The 16,314-nt window shown below is 48.3% G+C and overlaps 1 protein-coding gene across 2 annotated transcripts in view; it reads left to right on the top strand.

The window, feature by feature from the left end:
- Positions 1 to 869: 869 nt before the first annotated feature.
- Positions 870 to 16,314, top strand: part of clrn1 (clarin 1) — a 39,404-nt gene continuing 23,959 nt past the window's right edge. For both annotated transcript variants that reach the window (XM_070882406.1, XM_070882405.1), the window contains exon 1: positions 870 to 1,122. In XM_070882406.1, the coding sequence (XP_070738507.1) occupies positions 870 to 1,122 (253 nt within the window). The remainder of the gene's footprint in view (positions 1,123 to 16,314) is intronic.

The following is a 16,314-nucleotide window of genomic DNA, read 5'->3' as shown; positions in this document are numbered from 1 at the left end:
TGCCAGAGAGGATGGTGGAGGCAGACTCAATCGTGGCTTTCAAACGGGAGTTGGATAAGTACCTGAAGGAGGAAAATTAGCAGGGCTCCGGGGAAAGGGCGGGGGAGTGGGACTAGCTGAGGTGCTCTTGCAGATAGCCGGCATGGGCTCGATGGGCCGAATGGCCTCCTTCTGTGCTGTAACCACTCTATGATTCTATGATGTTTACACTTTTTTAAGCGTTGTGTGAAATTGACTTGAAATCGCCGCAACAATGTAACTGGAGATTAATAAATTATTCCACGTGTCGAATTCTGAGTAACATTTTGAAATGAGACATGTTTTTATATCATGTGGATTTAAACTGTGTGGCCGGGGCAGGGAGGGAGGTCACGCTACAAGATTTTGCAAACTGGATCTCGGAGCCCTTTCTATTTGTCTGAAGGAAGATAGCTCTTCACTCAGGGTCACTGGTCCAATGCGGTTGAGGAAAGGACTGCGACTGGGAGGAGGGGAGGAGAGTTGGACGACCTTCTCACATTACACAGGAGAAAGAGAGAGAGCTTTGTCGATGTAACCTAACACCCTGCTGCTGTTGTTACCCAGAGACCGGCGGACGAAGATCTTGGGAGACAAGAGACAAGGATACCGACCGAAACTCGCTCTGAGAACTCCAGGCAAGGGAGGCATTGCTGCCATGTAATAGACTGGAGTTTTTAAATCTCTTTAATCCCCGCACTCCGCAAAAGAAGAAAGGTTTTGGGACTGTCAATGGCTCCAAATGCTCTCTGACTTCTGGTGGAGGAGAGAGAGACAAACTCTGGGTTACAATTCAGCAGGGTGCTATTCTCCCAGCAACAGTTTGGGGAAGTTTTACTGCTGGGGGTAAGATGCCACAGGGACAGAAGAGGGTGACTTTCTGCGGGGCCGGCTTGTTGAGCTTGGTGTCCGCTGTGACCGCGGCAGTGGCTCTGGGCACCCAGTTCTGGGTCGAAGGCTCACTCGTCTGCAAGACCGGAGCCCAGCTGGTCAACGCCTCGGGAACCGAGCTGGAGAAATTCACCGGGGGGATCAGCTACGGCATTTTCCACGGCCAGAGACTCCGGCAATGTGGCCTCGGGGGAAGAAGCTTTCGGATTACATGTGGGTATACATGATAATGCTTGTGCAATTATGAATTCAGTGACTTGGAGCGACTGCTCTGCCTCAGAAGTTACTCTCCATGTAAATTACTTTAGCAATTGATCTGCTAAGGCTTGCAGTTTTCATAAAAATACTGGAAGACTTGCATTTATATAGCGCCTTTCACGACCTCAGGATGTCCCAAAGTGCTTTACAGCCAATGAAGTACTTTTTGAAGTGCAGTCAGTGTTGTAATGTGGGAAACGTGGAAGCTAATTTGTGCACAACAAGCTCCCACAAAACAGCAATGTGATCACGACCAGATAATCTGTTTTTTAGTGATGTTGATTGAGGGATAAATATTGGCAATGATACCAAGGAGAACTCCCCTTCTCTTCTTTGAAATAGTGCAGTAGGATCTTTTACGTCCACCTGAGAGCACAGACAGGGCCTCGGTTTAAAGGCTCATCTGAAAGACGGCACCTCTGACAGCGCAGCACTCCCTCAGCACTGCACTGGGAGTGTCGCCTGGATCATGTGCTCAAGTCTCTGGAGTGGGACTTGAACCCATATTCTTCGGACTCAGAGCAAAGAGTGTTACCAACCGAGCCACAGCTGACACTGGCAGCAAAGGGAGTTGAGGATTGCAATTTCCAAAATACCACTAAAAGTCCTGCAATGTCATTTCTAAAAATGGGAATTTTGACTTGCCCCAAAGTGAGTCCATTTATTGCAATGCCTGGTGACAGATCCTAGCATGTCCAGGTGAGATGCAGGCACAGAAGGTAAAATCTAATGGGACCAAAATTGACCTCCGTCCGAAACGGGGCACGCCTACCATTTTTTAGTTGCTCCATCGTCCCAAAGCGGACATTTCGGCGATGTTCAGCTATTTGTTTTCTGATTCCGGTAAGTGGTATTGGTGTCGGGAGAGGGGCGGAAGTGGGGACGGGTCAGAGCGGCCGACGTTCCAGGTCATCAGCGCTGCACTGATGACATCACGACGTCCCTTCCCTCCAGTTAAAGGGGAGGGCCGCTGCGAACTCTGCAGCCACTTCAGTGGAAAACACTGGGCCACCAGGGAGGGTTTCAGACCCGGCTGAACCCGCGGGCATAATTGTTGGCCAACAATAAAAATAAAATGGAGTCGCCGGCAGCATGACCACCCCTTTAAGGGCGGCCTCGCCACCTAGCCACAGAAAGGTTACCATCAGAAAAAGCTGTCGGGGGCACCGACTGACCGGCGGTGGTGCCGCTCTCGTGGGGCAATTCCCCGCGGGGAAATTTCCGAAAGGGGATCACTGCACGACACGATGGGAAAACTGGCGGGGCAGTCCCGTACACTGATCCATAAAAAAGGAGGGCAATATACAAAATGGCGGCCTCTCCGTGCCGACCGAGCGGTGATTCTTTACCGACCCGTGGCCGCCTCTTTGAGGCAGTCACGGCCCTTGTAGAAAGGGCCAATTTCAGCCCCAATGTGTCGCTGGGATTTCTTCCAGTTTCAATGTAAATGTTCAGAGGCAGAAGTCCAAAATTAAATTAAAATAACTGAATGGGGGCATCAAGTCTTTAACCGTCGGGCCTCATTAACATGCCACCGGCCCAATTCCCACCCATTCTGGGCTGGAAGCTGCTGCCGGCCTCTGGAAAATTGGGTGGGGGTTGGTTACTACTTGCACTTGGGTAAGTGTGGGACAGGGGTTCCGGGCGGTCCCAGTGTAGCGTGGGTGGGGATCGGGAGGAGTTGGGGAGGCGGGAGAGGAGTACGGAGCAGAGAAGGCCTAAATTCTCCTTGTAGGGACCCCGGAGAATTAGTCCTACTGCTCTTGGCTCCATAAGAGAAAGTTTGAAAGCTATCTGGAGAGCCTCTTCAGCTTCCCAACCGTCCTCACATCGGCTGTGACCTGAGAGGGTAACCATGACAGTGACAATCACTGTCTGGACCCGATGGCACCGTCAGACACCGACTAACATGTGCAAAGTGGCACCCAGCCGACTTTGGGCGGGAGGCTGAGACACTGGTCCAGGAGCATCCATCAAAATTGCAAATGGTGGAATCCATGTGGATTTCCGGCGGGTAATGAACTGCCCCTCCCCCACCCGGTTTATGCAGGGCTGGTTCATCCCCCATCGCCCCCATCTCCAACACATGCCCTCATCATCATCATAGGCAGTCCCTCGGAATCGAGGAAGACTTGCTTCCACTCTAAACATGAGTCTTTAGGTGGCTGAACAGTCCAATATGAGAACCACAGTCCCTGCCACAGGTGGGACAGATAGTCGTTGAGGGTAAGGGAGGGTGGGACTGGTTTGCCGCACACTCTTTCCGCTGCCTGCGCTTGATTTCTGTATGCTCTCGGCGATGAGCCTCGAGGTGTTCAGCGCCCTCCCTGATGCACTTCCTCCACTTAGGGCGGTCTTTGGCCAGGGACTCCTAGGTGTCGGTGGGGATGTTGCACTTTCTCAGGGAGGCTTTGAGGGTGTCCTTGTAACGTTTCTGCTGCCCACCTTTGGCTCGTTTGCCATGAAGGAGTTCTGAGTAGAGCACTTGCCCTAATTCCGTCATCACAACAGCACACATTGTCCCACCATTATGGCATTTCTGTTCTTCAAACCAGTCATCCTTGTGACCTTTCTAGGTCAGCTTGCCAACGCACCGTTGAATCATAGAAATTTATAGCACGGAAGAAGGCCATTTGGCCCATCATTTCCGCACTGTCCGATAAAGAGCTAACCAGCCTAATCCCAGTTTCCAGCTCTTGGTCTGTAGCCTTGTAGCTTATGGCACTTCAAGTACACATCCAAGTACTTTTTAAATGTGGTGAGGGTTTCTGACCCCATCATCCTCTGGGTAAAAAACATTCCCCTCAAATCCCCTCTACTTTAAATCTATGCCTCCTGGTTGTTGACCCCTCTGCTAAGGGAAATAGGTCCTTCCTATCACTCTATCCAGGCCCTTCATAATTTTATACACCTCAATAAGGTCTGCCCTCAGCCTCCTCTGTTCCAAAATGATGAGCAGTTTTTGGTGTGGACATGTGCCTGCTTAGAAACTGGAGTGACCCCACACAAACTCATTGCAACTGTCAGAGAGAGCGGACTGTCAACTCACAAGTCTGGACTGAATTTATACACAGGTCCCCATTTTATCACCTTGTATTTCTCACTGTTGCTTTTCATTGAATTGATATTAGAAAATCGCCTGGGAGGACAGAATCATCAACGTTAGCCTCCTCGACCAGGCCAACATTGGAGCACTGACCACACTTGATCAGCTCCGCTGGGCAGGCCACATTGTTTGCATGCCTGAAACAAGACTCCCAAAGCAAGTGCTCTACTCGGAACTCCTTTTCAGCAAACAAGCCAAAGATAGGCAGCGGAAACGTTACAAGGACACTCTCAAAGTCTCCCTGATAAAGTGCAACATCCCCACTGACACCTGGGAGTCCCTGGCCAAAGACCGCCCTAAGTGGAGGAAGTGCATCCGGGAGGGCGCTGAGCACCTCGAGTCTCATCGCCGAGTGCATGCAGAAATCAAGCGCAGGCAGCGGAAAGAGCGTGCGGCAAAACAGTCCCACCCACCCCTTCCCTCAACGACTATCTGTCCCACCTGTGACAGAGTCTGTGGCTCTCGTATTGGACTGCACAGCCACCAAAGAACTCATGTTAAGAGTGGAAGCAAGTCTTCCTCGATTCCGAGGGACTGCCTATGATGGTGATGATTAGAAAATAGCTTTTTGGAAAGGTATTTTTACTTTGTCTGTGGTATAATAACAACATTAGCAATTCCACTGTCTACAACATCAAAGTAAAACATACCATTCCTTTGCATGACAATATCCTTTACGAAAAATCATTTCATTGACAGGTGCCCTATTGCACCCATTAACTTGGAAGAATGGTTGCAAAAGATTGTGTTGTTACAAAGTACTTAATTTCAGTAAATTAAGGTTACCAGATTGACTTTTGAATTGCATTGAACAAGCCAAGCAGATGTTCACGGGTCATCGAAATTCATATCACTCAGGAAAGATATTCCCTTTGGAGTAATTTAGTGCTACAGGCAATAAAGACCATCAGGCTTGCAAGCACAGAACCGAGATGCAGAACCGTCAGCTCCCTTGTGTTAGCTTTACGGTTTACACTGGAGAGAAAGCTTCACTAAAGTCTCAGAGGAAATCAGTGGGGGTCACTCGGTCCCTGCGCATGCAGTCGCTACAGATTAGTCAGGTCACCGTGAGCCACTGGAGATTGGGTATTGCTGCATTATTTTAGTCTGGTTATAAACAAAACAAACTTGCATCAATAATCGCCCTGTTTTGTAAACTTCGCCGTTCTGGTATATCCCTGAAGAAGATGAGAACAAACTTGTATTTATGTAGCTTTTAAACAGTAAGGAGGTGAATAACTGTAAATCTATTTTTACAAGAGGACTGTTGGCCAGAACAATCCTCAAATCTTCTTCAAACAGTAACATAGGATCTTAGACATCCATCGCAACAGATTTGACAAAGACTTGATTAATATCTCATCCAAAGAATGGTGCCGCCGACAATGCAGTCCTTCCTCAGTACTATACTGACGTATCAGTACAGATTATGTGCACATGTCCTGTACTGGGGCTGGAAGTCACCACGTTCCGACTCAGAAGCAAGAGTGTTACCAAGTGAGCCAAGCTGACATTCGGCCCATCCAATCCCATCGCTCTCCCATGACAGCACCCAGCTGCATTACCACTGTTCTTTATGGCCTGGAATTTGCAGTGGGTAATGATGGCGAAACTGTCCGCGTTCGCCGTCATTACCCCTCTGAAACTGAGCGCAGCTTCAGGATGTAGCACCCCCTTTAGAATTGTACCCGTTAGTTTATATTGCCTCTCCTCATTCTTCCCACCAAAATGTATCACTTTTCACTTTTCTGCATTCAATTTCATCTTCCACGTGCCCGCCCATTCCACCAGCCTGTCTATGTCCTCTTGAAGTCTATCACTATCCTCCTCACTGTTCACTATACTTCCAAGTTTTGTGTCGTCTGCAGATTTTGAAATTGTGCCCTGTACACCCAAGTCCAAATCATTAATATATCTCAAGAAAAGCAGTGGTCCCAGAACCGACTCCTGGGGAACACCACTGAGTACCTTCTTTCCTCCAGTCCGAAAAACAACTGTCACCACTACTCTCTGGGGCCGAAATTCAGTGTAGCCAGAAAGCTGGTGGTGTTAAGGCCTTTTCTCCCCGATCGGCGCTGCAAAGTTTCCGGTGGCCATTCAGCTTTTTGACCACAAAAAAGTGTTCCAGTCTTATTAGCCTTTCAAACCTGAAAATTTGCAGTCTTAATTGGGGTGTTATTCCCATGGGAAATTCATCCTTAGGGTGACGTGGCAGCTGCCATTGCAGCACAGACGCGAGGGAACGAGCGTATCGGTGCTGCTTTGGAGAGGATGGCCGCGGTTCTGCAAGAGTCGACGGAGCGTCTAAGTGCTGTCATATCTGGTGGCTTTCAGACTGTGGCTGCTCACATGCAGTCTCAGCTGGATGCCCCCCGAGACCTCAGTGTTGTTTTCGCGGCTGGGTCCACCACAGGCCACAGAGTACCTTCCGGTGTGGAGCCACAGCACCGACCTGAGCTCCCTCAGATTGGTGGTGGTGGTATTATGCCGCCCCCGGTGAGTTACTCAGGCTCCTTGGGCCAGGATATGGATGACGCGCTCCCTCCGGCTCGCAGCATTCCTGGCTCCAGACCTGTCACTCCGCCAGTGCCTCCACGCATGGCCTCGCCTGAGCCAAGTCAGCCCGAACCCTCCCAGGAGGGTGTTGACCAATCTCTAGCTGGCCCTTCCAGGTCCAATGCTGCTCGAGGGCATCCCTGAAGGACATCTGCAGCTTCCACACAGGGAACACAGCAGCCTTCCCAGACCCATGAGGCAGCCACAGGGGAGACACTGAGGCAAAGTTGCAGGTTAGGCACATGTAAGATCATCATAGGCAGTCCCTTGAAGACGAGAATGACTTGCTTCCACTCTAAAAGTGGGTTCTCAGGTGGCTGAAGAGTCCAATGCGGGATTTACAGTCTCTGTCACAGGTAGGACAGACAGAGGTTGAAGGGTGGGGACACTGGTTTGCCGCACGCTCCTTCCGCTGCCTGCGCTCGTTTTCTGCATGCTCTCAGCGACGAGACTCGAGGTGCTCGGCACCCTCCCGGATACTCTTACATAGAAACATAGAAAATAGGTACAGGAGTAGGCCATTCGGCCCTTCAAGCCTATACCACCATTCAATAAGATCACGGCTGATCATTCCCTCAGCATCCGTTTCCTGCTTTTTCTCCATACCCTTTGATCCCCTTAGCCATAAGGGCCATATCTAACTCCCTCTTGAATATATCCAATGAACTGGCATCAACAACTCTCTGCGCCAGGGAATTCCACAGGTTAACAACTCTCTGAGTGAAGAAGTTTCTCCTCATCTCAGTCCTAAATGGCCTACCCCTTAACCTTAGACTGTGTCCCCTGGTTCTGGACTTCCCCAACATCGGGAACATTCTACCTGCATCTAACCTGTCCCGTCCCGTCAGAATCTTATATGTTTCTATGAGATCCCCTCGCATCCTTCTAAACTCCAATGTATAAAGGCCCAGTTGATCCAGTCTCTCCTCATATGTCAGTCCTGCCATCCCAGGAATCAGTCTGGTAAACCTTTGCTGCACTCCCTCAATAGCAAGAACGTCCTTCCTCAGATTAGGAGACCAAAACTGAACACAATATTCCAGGTGTGGCCTCACCAAGGCCCTGTACAGTAAGACCTCCCTGCTTCTATACTCAAATCCCCTAGCTATGAAGGCCAACATACCATTTGCCTTCTTCACCGCCTGCTGTACCTGTATGCCAACTTTCAATGACTGATGAACCATGACACCCAGGTCTCGTTGCACCTCCCCTTTTCCTAATCTGCCGCCATTCAGATAATATTCTGTCTTGGCAATTTTGCCCCCAAAGTGGATAACCTCACATTTATCCACATTATATTGCATCTGCCATACATTTGCCCACTCACCTAACCTGTCCAAGTCACCCTGCAGCCTCCTAGCATCCCCCTCACAGCTCACACTGCCACCCAGTTTAGTGTCATTTGCAAACTTGGAGATATTACACTCAATTCCTTCATCCAAAACATTGATGTATATTGTAAAGAGCTGGGATCCCAGCACTGAGCCCTGCGGCACTCCACTAGTCACTGCCTGCCATTCTGAAAAGAACCCGTTTATCCCGACTCTCTGCTTCCTGTCTGCCAACCAGTTCCCTATCCACGTCAGTATATTACCCCCAATATCATATGCTTTGATTTTGCACACCAATCCCTTGTGTGGGACCTTGTCAAAAACCTTTTGAAAGTCTAAATACACCACATCCACTGGTTCTCCCTTGTCCACTCTACTAGTTACACCCTCAAAAAATTCCAGAAGATTTGTCAAGCATGATTTCCCCTTCATAAATCCATGCTGACTTGGACCGATCCTGTCACTGCTTTCCAAATGCGCTGTTATTTCATTCTTAATAATTGATTCCAACATTTTCCCCACTACTAATGTCAGGCTAACTGGTCTATAATTACCCGCTTTCTCTCTCCCTCCCTTTTTAAAAAGTGGTGTTACATTAGCTACCCTCCAGTCCATAGGAACTGATCACCAATGCATCCACTATTTCAAGGGCCACTTCCTTAAGTACTCTGGGATGCAGACTATCAGGCCCCGGGGATTTATCGGCCTTCAATTCCATCAATTTCCCGTCTAATAAGGATATCCTTCAGTTCCTCCTTCTCACTCCTCCACTTAGGCCAGGGATTCCCAGGTGTCGGTGGGGATGGTGCACATTATCAAGGAGGCTTTGAGGGTGTCCTTGAAGTGTTTCCTCTGCCCAGCTGGGGCTTGCTTGCTGTGTCGAGGCTCCAAGAAGAGTGCTTGCTTTGGGAGTCTCATGTTAGGCATGTGGACGATGTGGCCTGCCTAACAGAGCTGGACGAGTGTGATCAGTGCTTTGATGCTGGGGATGTTGGCCTGAGTGAGAACAGTGACATTGGTCCGTCTGTCCTCCCAATGAATTTGCAGGGTCTTGCAGAGGCAGCATTGGTGGTACTTCTCCAGTGCTTTGAGATGTCTGCTGGAAATAGTCTATGCCTCTGAGTCATACAGGAGAGCGGGTATCACTATTGCCCTGTAGACTATAAGCTTGGTGCCAGATTTGAGATCCCGGTCTTCAAAAACTCTCTTTCTCAGGCGACCGAAGGCTGCGCTGGTGCACTGAAGGCGGTGCTGGACATCATCATCGATGTCTGCCCTTGCTGACAGTAGGCTCCCGAGCTATGGAAAATGGTCCACGTTGTTCAAGGCCTCACCGTGGATTTTGATGATTGGGGGACAGTGCTGTGTGGTGGGATCAGGTTGGTGGAGGACCTTTGTCTTACGGATGTTTAGTGTAAGGTTCATGCTTTTGTATGCCTTGGTAAGGTGTTGACGATGGCTTGGAATTTGGCCTCCGAGTGTGTGCAGACGCAAGCGTCGCCCGCATACTGTAGCTCGATGACAGAGGATGGGACAACCTTGGATCTAGCCTGGAGGTGGCAGAGGTGGAACAGATTACCATTTGTTACCGGGCGGAATGCTGAGCTGGGGCAACGTTTCCAGTCTGAACCCCTGGATTGAGATTTCCATTTTCTCGCTGTGAATCTCTGGATTGCTATTTCTCTCTCTCTTTCTTTTCTTTTTTCCCCTTTTCTCTTTATTTCTATTTCGCTCTCTCCCAATCAAATTCTCTCATTGTGTTTCTCATTCCCTTTCCTCACTTCTATCTCTTTCTCCTTTCTCTTTTGCTCCCTTCCCCCTCTCTCTCTCTCCCTCCCTCTCCCTCTCTCACCCTCTCTCCCTTGCTCTCTCTCTCTTCCCCCCTACCCCCTCTCTCCCCCCCCCTCTCTCCCTCCCTCTCTCACTCTCTCTCTCACCCTCTCCCTTTCCCTCTCCCTCCCCTATCTCCCTCTTTCTCACCCTCCCTCTTTCCTTCTCCCTCTCTCTCTCTCTCTCACCCTCTCTATTTCTCTCTCTCTCTCCCCCTCCCTCTCCCCCTCACTCCCCTCCCCTCTCTCCCTCTCTCCCTCCCTCTCTCTCTCCCTCTCTCCCTTTCCCTCTCCCTCCTTAACTCTCTCTCACCCTCTCTCTTTCTCTACCCTCTCTCCCTCCCCTCGGGTCCATTGAAGAGGCTCCTGGACTAGTTGCTGTGCAACATGGAGCTGGCTCCGGGATCTCGCCGTTTCCGGAGCTCGCTGATCTCCCCCAGGTAATCCCTTAATGGGCTTCTCTGTGAGAGCGACTCAGCTGCTATTACTTCGAGGACTCCGGGGAGCTTCCGACTCATCTTCAGGTTTGAATTTTACCTTCTTGCCTCTCCCAAGGCTCCGAGATCTCTGCCACTGTGCACGGCCCTAAAAGCTGGCGGGGGCACCGTCCGCTGAAGGGCCGGCTTCTTCACGCTGAAAATAGGTCCGGGAGCGGAGTGGGAGTGGTGCGCACTTTCAGCGCGTCCCTACTGCTGTAAGCCCCACACCACCACGAGAGTCAGCGGTGGTCCACACTGCTGCAAGACCTCCCGGGCCCAATCTCTGTCGGGGCGGCCAGTTGAGCCCAAAGCGGCGGTCATTCGATTTTGACGAATGGCCGCCGCAAATGGGCAGTAACGGTCCTTCCTGGGACCGTGAATTTTGGGGCCTCTGTTTCTTGTCATTTAGCCAAGTGCTATAGGTATAAGTTCTGAATGTCCAGCTTCATTGATTGATGGTTTAACTGTAGTCAGTAGAGCCCTGATGAATAACCTGTTGCTGTTGGGATCACTACAATGTAAAACTCATACACACATTTATAAATAAAATAAGAGAGGATGAGAAGTGAAACACTAGTGAGAAAGAAGTATAACCCACCTTGTGCCTGCAGTAGTTGTGATCGATTTTTTTCCCTTCACCCATGAAAAGACCAATATAACTCATTGGTACAGTACATACAGCTTATGAGTTAATTCAGCCTTTCATTCATGAGAAATGTGCGTCGCTGGCAAAGCCAGCATTTATTGCCCGTCCCTATTTGCCCTTGAGGACGTGATGATGAGCCATCTTCTTGAACCGCTGCAGTCCATGTGGTGAAGGTGCTCCCGCAGTGCTGTTAGGGAGGGAGTTCCAGGATTTTTACCCAGCGACCATGAAGGAACGGCGATATATTTGCAAGTCAGGATGGTGTGCAACTTGGAGGGGAACTTGGAGGTGGTGGTGTTCCCATGCGCCTGCTGCCCTTGTCCTTCTCGGTGGTAGAGGTCGCGAGTTTGGGAGGTGTCGTTGCTTGTCGTTGGCAAGTTGCTGCAGTGCATCTTATAGATGGTACACACGTGGGGTGTGAAAATCTATATCTCACTTCATATCATTGTGTACCTTTTATTATCCTCTGTTTTCATTTGCGTGTTAGGTTAGTGTATGTCTGATTAAAAAGTTTTGGTGTTGCAGAATTTGCACCAATAGCAGGACGGAACATTTCAGTTTGCACCTACCACCATAACCTCCAATCCATTTCCAGCCAGATATAGAATCATAGAATGGTTACAGTGCTGAAGGAGGCCATTCGGCCCGTCGAGCCCGTGCCACTCCCTGCACTTCAGCTAGTCCCACTCCCCCGCCCTTTCCCCGAAGCCCTGCAGTTTTATTTTCCTTCAGGTACTTATCCAATTCCATTTAAAAGCCACGATTGAATCTGCCTCCACCACCTTATCAGGCCTTGCATTCCAGATATTTATACAACTCTTTTTTTAAAGGAATCAATGACCTTTGTTTTGCGTGTTAGGGTGCCTGTTCCACAAACTCACTAGATTGTGGGCTAATATTCCTCAGCGCAGTGCGTTACCACACTGTTTTCTCGGCTGTGCAGGTCATTAAACATTTTTGAACTTTTTGCTTGCTATTGCATCAACTAAATCTACTTTTAGTACAAATGGTCAGTTTAATAACAAGTTGGCACTTTTCAAACAATTAACAATAATCCTCAGGACTGATGTTTTGATAAACAGTGTATTTGCATGAGTTTACAGTACTTTGGCTGAGGAGCTATGACTTGTTGCAAAGGTTAAGAAGAACACAATCCCCATTGTTTGTTCTGTAATCTGCTGATATTCTCCATTTGTATATCACGCATGGAAGCCTCACCTTCACTATATTTCGCTTGAAAACAGAGATTTCAGATAAACAGTTTAGAAAATCACACTTCCTGTCAGATGAACAGAAATTAAATGTAGTCGTCAGCCACACTTTGCCTGCGTTAGTTTTTAGCGCACTAATCTGCCTAGCGACTCCTGCTGTGTGCTCACCAGCAGATTTAAATTCAGGCCAATTGTTCACTGTCTGCATAATCACATTTGATGGGGCTGACATGGCTTGTGAATAAAACCAAGACAGAGTTCATTAAAAAAATTAAGTACGGAAGCGTAGCTTTATTCATCACAAGCAAATTGCTTGACACGCTGTATGAACAGATAAAGTTGGTATAATCCATGAGTGGCACTGTTTTAATGGCCCTCTTACAAAAGAGTTGTGACAAAGGCTTTTTAAAAGCAAATTAATGAGAAATAGAAGCTATGTTGTAGTGGAACTCTATGTGGTAGAAAATAGTCCTTCTGAAGTTTAAAAGTAAATTGTTCCAACTCATGACTGAGCCACCAACAGTAAATCTACAGCTAATTATCATTTAAATTACTTTTACAGGCTCTGGATTCTAACGGTCACAAGTAATAAGGAAAATACAACAGGGGTAACTTTAACTCTGGGCGATAGTGTAAAATGGGTGTTAGCGAATTGGCTGACCGTTAAACGCTCCACCTGATTTCCCGTTCCATTGACTTCTGTGGAAAGGAGTCTCGGGCGTTGTGTATAACGGGCGGGCAATTCGAGATCAACAACAACTTAGTGCCTTTAATATAGTAAAACGTCCCAAGGCGCATCACAGGAGTATTATAAGACAAAAATTGACACCGAGCCACATCAGGTGAAATTAGGACAGGTGACCAAGAGCTTGGTCAAAGAGATAGTTTAAGGAGGAGAGAGAGGTAGAGAGAAGGAGCAGTTTTAGACAGGGAATTCCAGAGTTTAAGCCTCGGCAACAGAAGGCACAGTCGCCAATAGTTGAGAGATTATAATCAGGTATATCACCCAACTTGCATCTTACCCCAAATTACCCCCAATTTCCTCAAAAGATGACTGGAATTTTTAATGAGTCTGTAGTGGAAAGGAAGGTTGATATTTTTAGAAATGGTGTCATCCCTATCTCCTCCACTCTCTGTCCCATCATGGAGTCAATTTGTTTGCTTTCTGCTATTCACCCCCTCCTTTATGATACTGTGGGGGTAAAAACATATACAGATCAGGATTGTGTTATTAGGGATGAACACTTAACATAGCCAAATGCTTCCCTTCAGGATGGCCAAGAATGACCACTGTAGAGTGTGGCTGTTGCCAGCTTTTGGTAGGAACATGGGAACAGGAGGAGGCCATTCAGCCCCTTGAGCCTGTTCTGCCATTCAATGAGATCATGGCTGATCTGTGACCCAACCCCATGTACCCGCCTTTGGCCCATATTCTTTAATAACTTTGGTTAACAAAAATCTATCAATCTCAGATTTAAGATTAACAATTGCCGTTTGCAGAAGAGAGTTCCAAATTTCCATCATTCTTTGTATGTAGAAGTGTTTCCTAAATTCACTCTTGAAAGGCCTGGCTGTAATGTTTAGACTATGCCTCCTAATCCTAGACTCCCCAACCAGCGGACATAGTTTCTCTCAACTTACCCTATCAGTTCCCCTTAATATCTTGAAAACTTTGATCAAATCACTCCTTAACCTTCTAAATTGCAGGGAATACAACCTTAGTTTGTGTAATCTCTCCCTGTAATTTAACCCTTGGCAATCAGGTATCATTCTGGTAAACCTACGCTGCACTCCCTCCAAAGCCAATATATCCTTCTGAAGGAGCGATGACCAGAACTGCTCACAGTACTCCAGATGTAGTCTAACCAGGGCTTTGTATAGCCGATGAGGCAATGTGTGGGGCTGTGCCTATGGCTGTGATTCCTGATTTTTGCTGGCTGTCTGTGGAAACCAATGAATTGACTGGAGTTGGTTTTGCTCAGTGGATTGGGGGAAGGGGATGGGTGTGATTCTTCTGATAATTCTCACACACATCCTGATGGCAAGTTACAGAAGAATGTAGCCCTATAGGAGAAGGCCAACTTGCCTGCTCTCTCCTGCAAAAGTAGGGAGGGATAACTCACCAGACTAGAAGAGAAATTGCCAAGCTGTCTGCAATATGCTTTCACTTAAAAAAAGGACCGCTGCTTGTTTGTGTCAGTTTCTGGGTCATTGGTTCATTTCCCAAAGGACATCGACTATCCAGGGAAAGGCTGCCGTTATCTTCAAACATATGTTCTAGATTTTAATTGACGGAATGAGTTAAGGACATACAATGACATTTACATTTCTGCATGTGATCAGACTGATTATTATTATACTAAAGCAAAATACTGCGGATGCTGGAATCTGGAATAATTCCCCTCCATCCCCTCCCTTCACCTCTTTCTCCGGTACATTGATGACTGTATCGGTGCCTTTTCCTGCTCTCGCCCTGAACTAGAATATTTCATTCACTTTGGGTCCAATTTCCACCCTTCCCTCACCTTCACATGATCCATCTCCGACTCTTCCCTTCCCTTCCTCGACTTCTCGGTCTCCATCTCTGGGGATAGGCTTTCGACAAGTATCCACTATAAGCCCACTGACTCCCACAGCTACCTGGACTACACTTCCTCCCATCCCGCATCCTGTAAGGACTCCATTCCATTCTCCCAGTTTCTCCACCTCCGTCGTATCTGCTCTGACGACGCCACCTTTCACACTAGTACCTCTGACATATCTTCCTTTTATCTGAACCGAGGATTTCCCTCTGCCATGGTTAAGATGGCCTTCGACTGTGTCTGTTCTATTTCTCACACGTCTGCTCTCCCCCTTCCCCTCCCTCCCAGAACCACGACAGGGTTCCCCTTGTCCTCACCTTTCACGCCACCAGCCTCCACGTTCAACGGATCATCTTCCGGCATTTTCGCCACCTCCAGCATGATCCCACCACAAATCACATCTGCCCCTCCCCTCCCCTCTCAGCGTTCCGAAGGGACCGCTCCCTCTGCGACATCCTGGTCCATTCCACAGTCACCCCCAGCACCCCCTCCCCTTCCCACGGCACCTTCCTGTGCAAGCGCAGGAGATGCAACACCTGCCCTTTTACCTCCTCCCTTCCCACTGTCCAGGGCCCCAAACACTCCTTCCAGGTGAAACAGTGATTTACTTGTACTTCTTTCAATTTAGTATACTGTATTCGCTGCTCACGATGTGGTCTCCTCTACATTGGGGAGACCAAACGTAGATTGGGTGACCGCTTTGCGGAGCACCTCCGTTCAGTCCGTAACTGTGACCCCGAGCTTCTGGTCGCCTGTCACTTTAATTCCCTGCTCCACTCCCACTCTGACCTCTCCATCCTCGGTTTCCTACACTGTTCCAATGAAGCTCAACGCAAGCTCGAGGAACAGCACCTCATCTTTTGTTTCGGCACTTTACAGCCTTTTGGACTCAACATCAAGTTCAACAATTTCAGAGCATAGCCGCTGCCAATCTTTGTCTCCCTTTCCCTCCCCTCTCCCCCCCCCACCCGATTTTTCTTTCTTTTTTCTCCTTGTCTCGAATGGCAGCTGGTCATTATCCCGCCATTCACACCCTATCTTGACTAATGTTTTTCTAACTCCTGGCATTACCATTTGAATTTGGGCCATCGTCCCTTTTGTCTCTCTAATCTCTCCTGCCTTCCACCCTATCACAGACCTTCCCTTTTGTTCTTTCTTCCTCTCCTCCCTTCAGTGCTTGTTAAGAATCTGTTCTTTCCCAACACTCTCCAGTTCTGACGAAGGGTCATCGTTAACTCTGCTTCCTCTCCACAGATGCTGCCTGACCCGCTGAGATTTCCTGATTTTTATTATATAGGTCATAAACAATTTGTCAAACATTATTGATAGTTTATGTATGTGTTGTGTCTGTTAGTTTCACATTATATAAATGTTCCTACAGCTAAGGAAAAGTTTGATTTCATATCA

Source organism: Pristiophorus japonicus, chromosome 6 (assembly GCF_044704955.1).
Source record: "Pristiophorus japonicus isolate sPriJap1 chromosome 6, sPriJap1.hap1, whole genome shotgun sequence".
In the NCBI taxonomy this organism is placed as follows: Eukaryota; Metazoa; Chordata; class Chondrichthyes; family Pristiophoridae; genus Pristiophorus; species Pristiophorus japonicus.
Note: the sequence above shows the minus strand (reverse complement) of the source record. Positions and strands in the feature narration are given on the sequence as shown.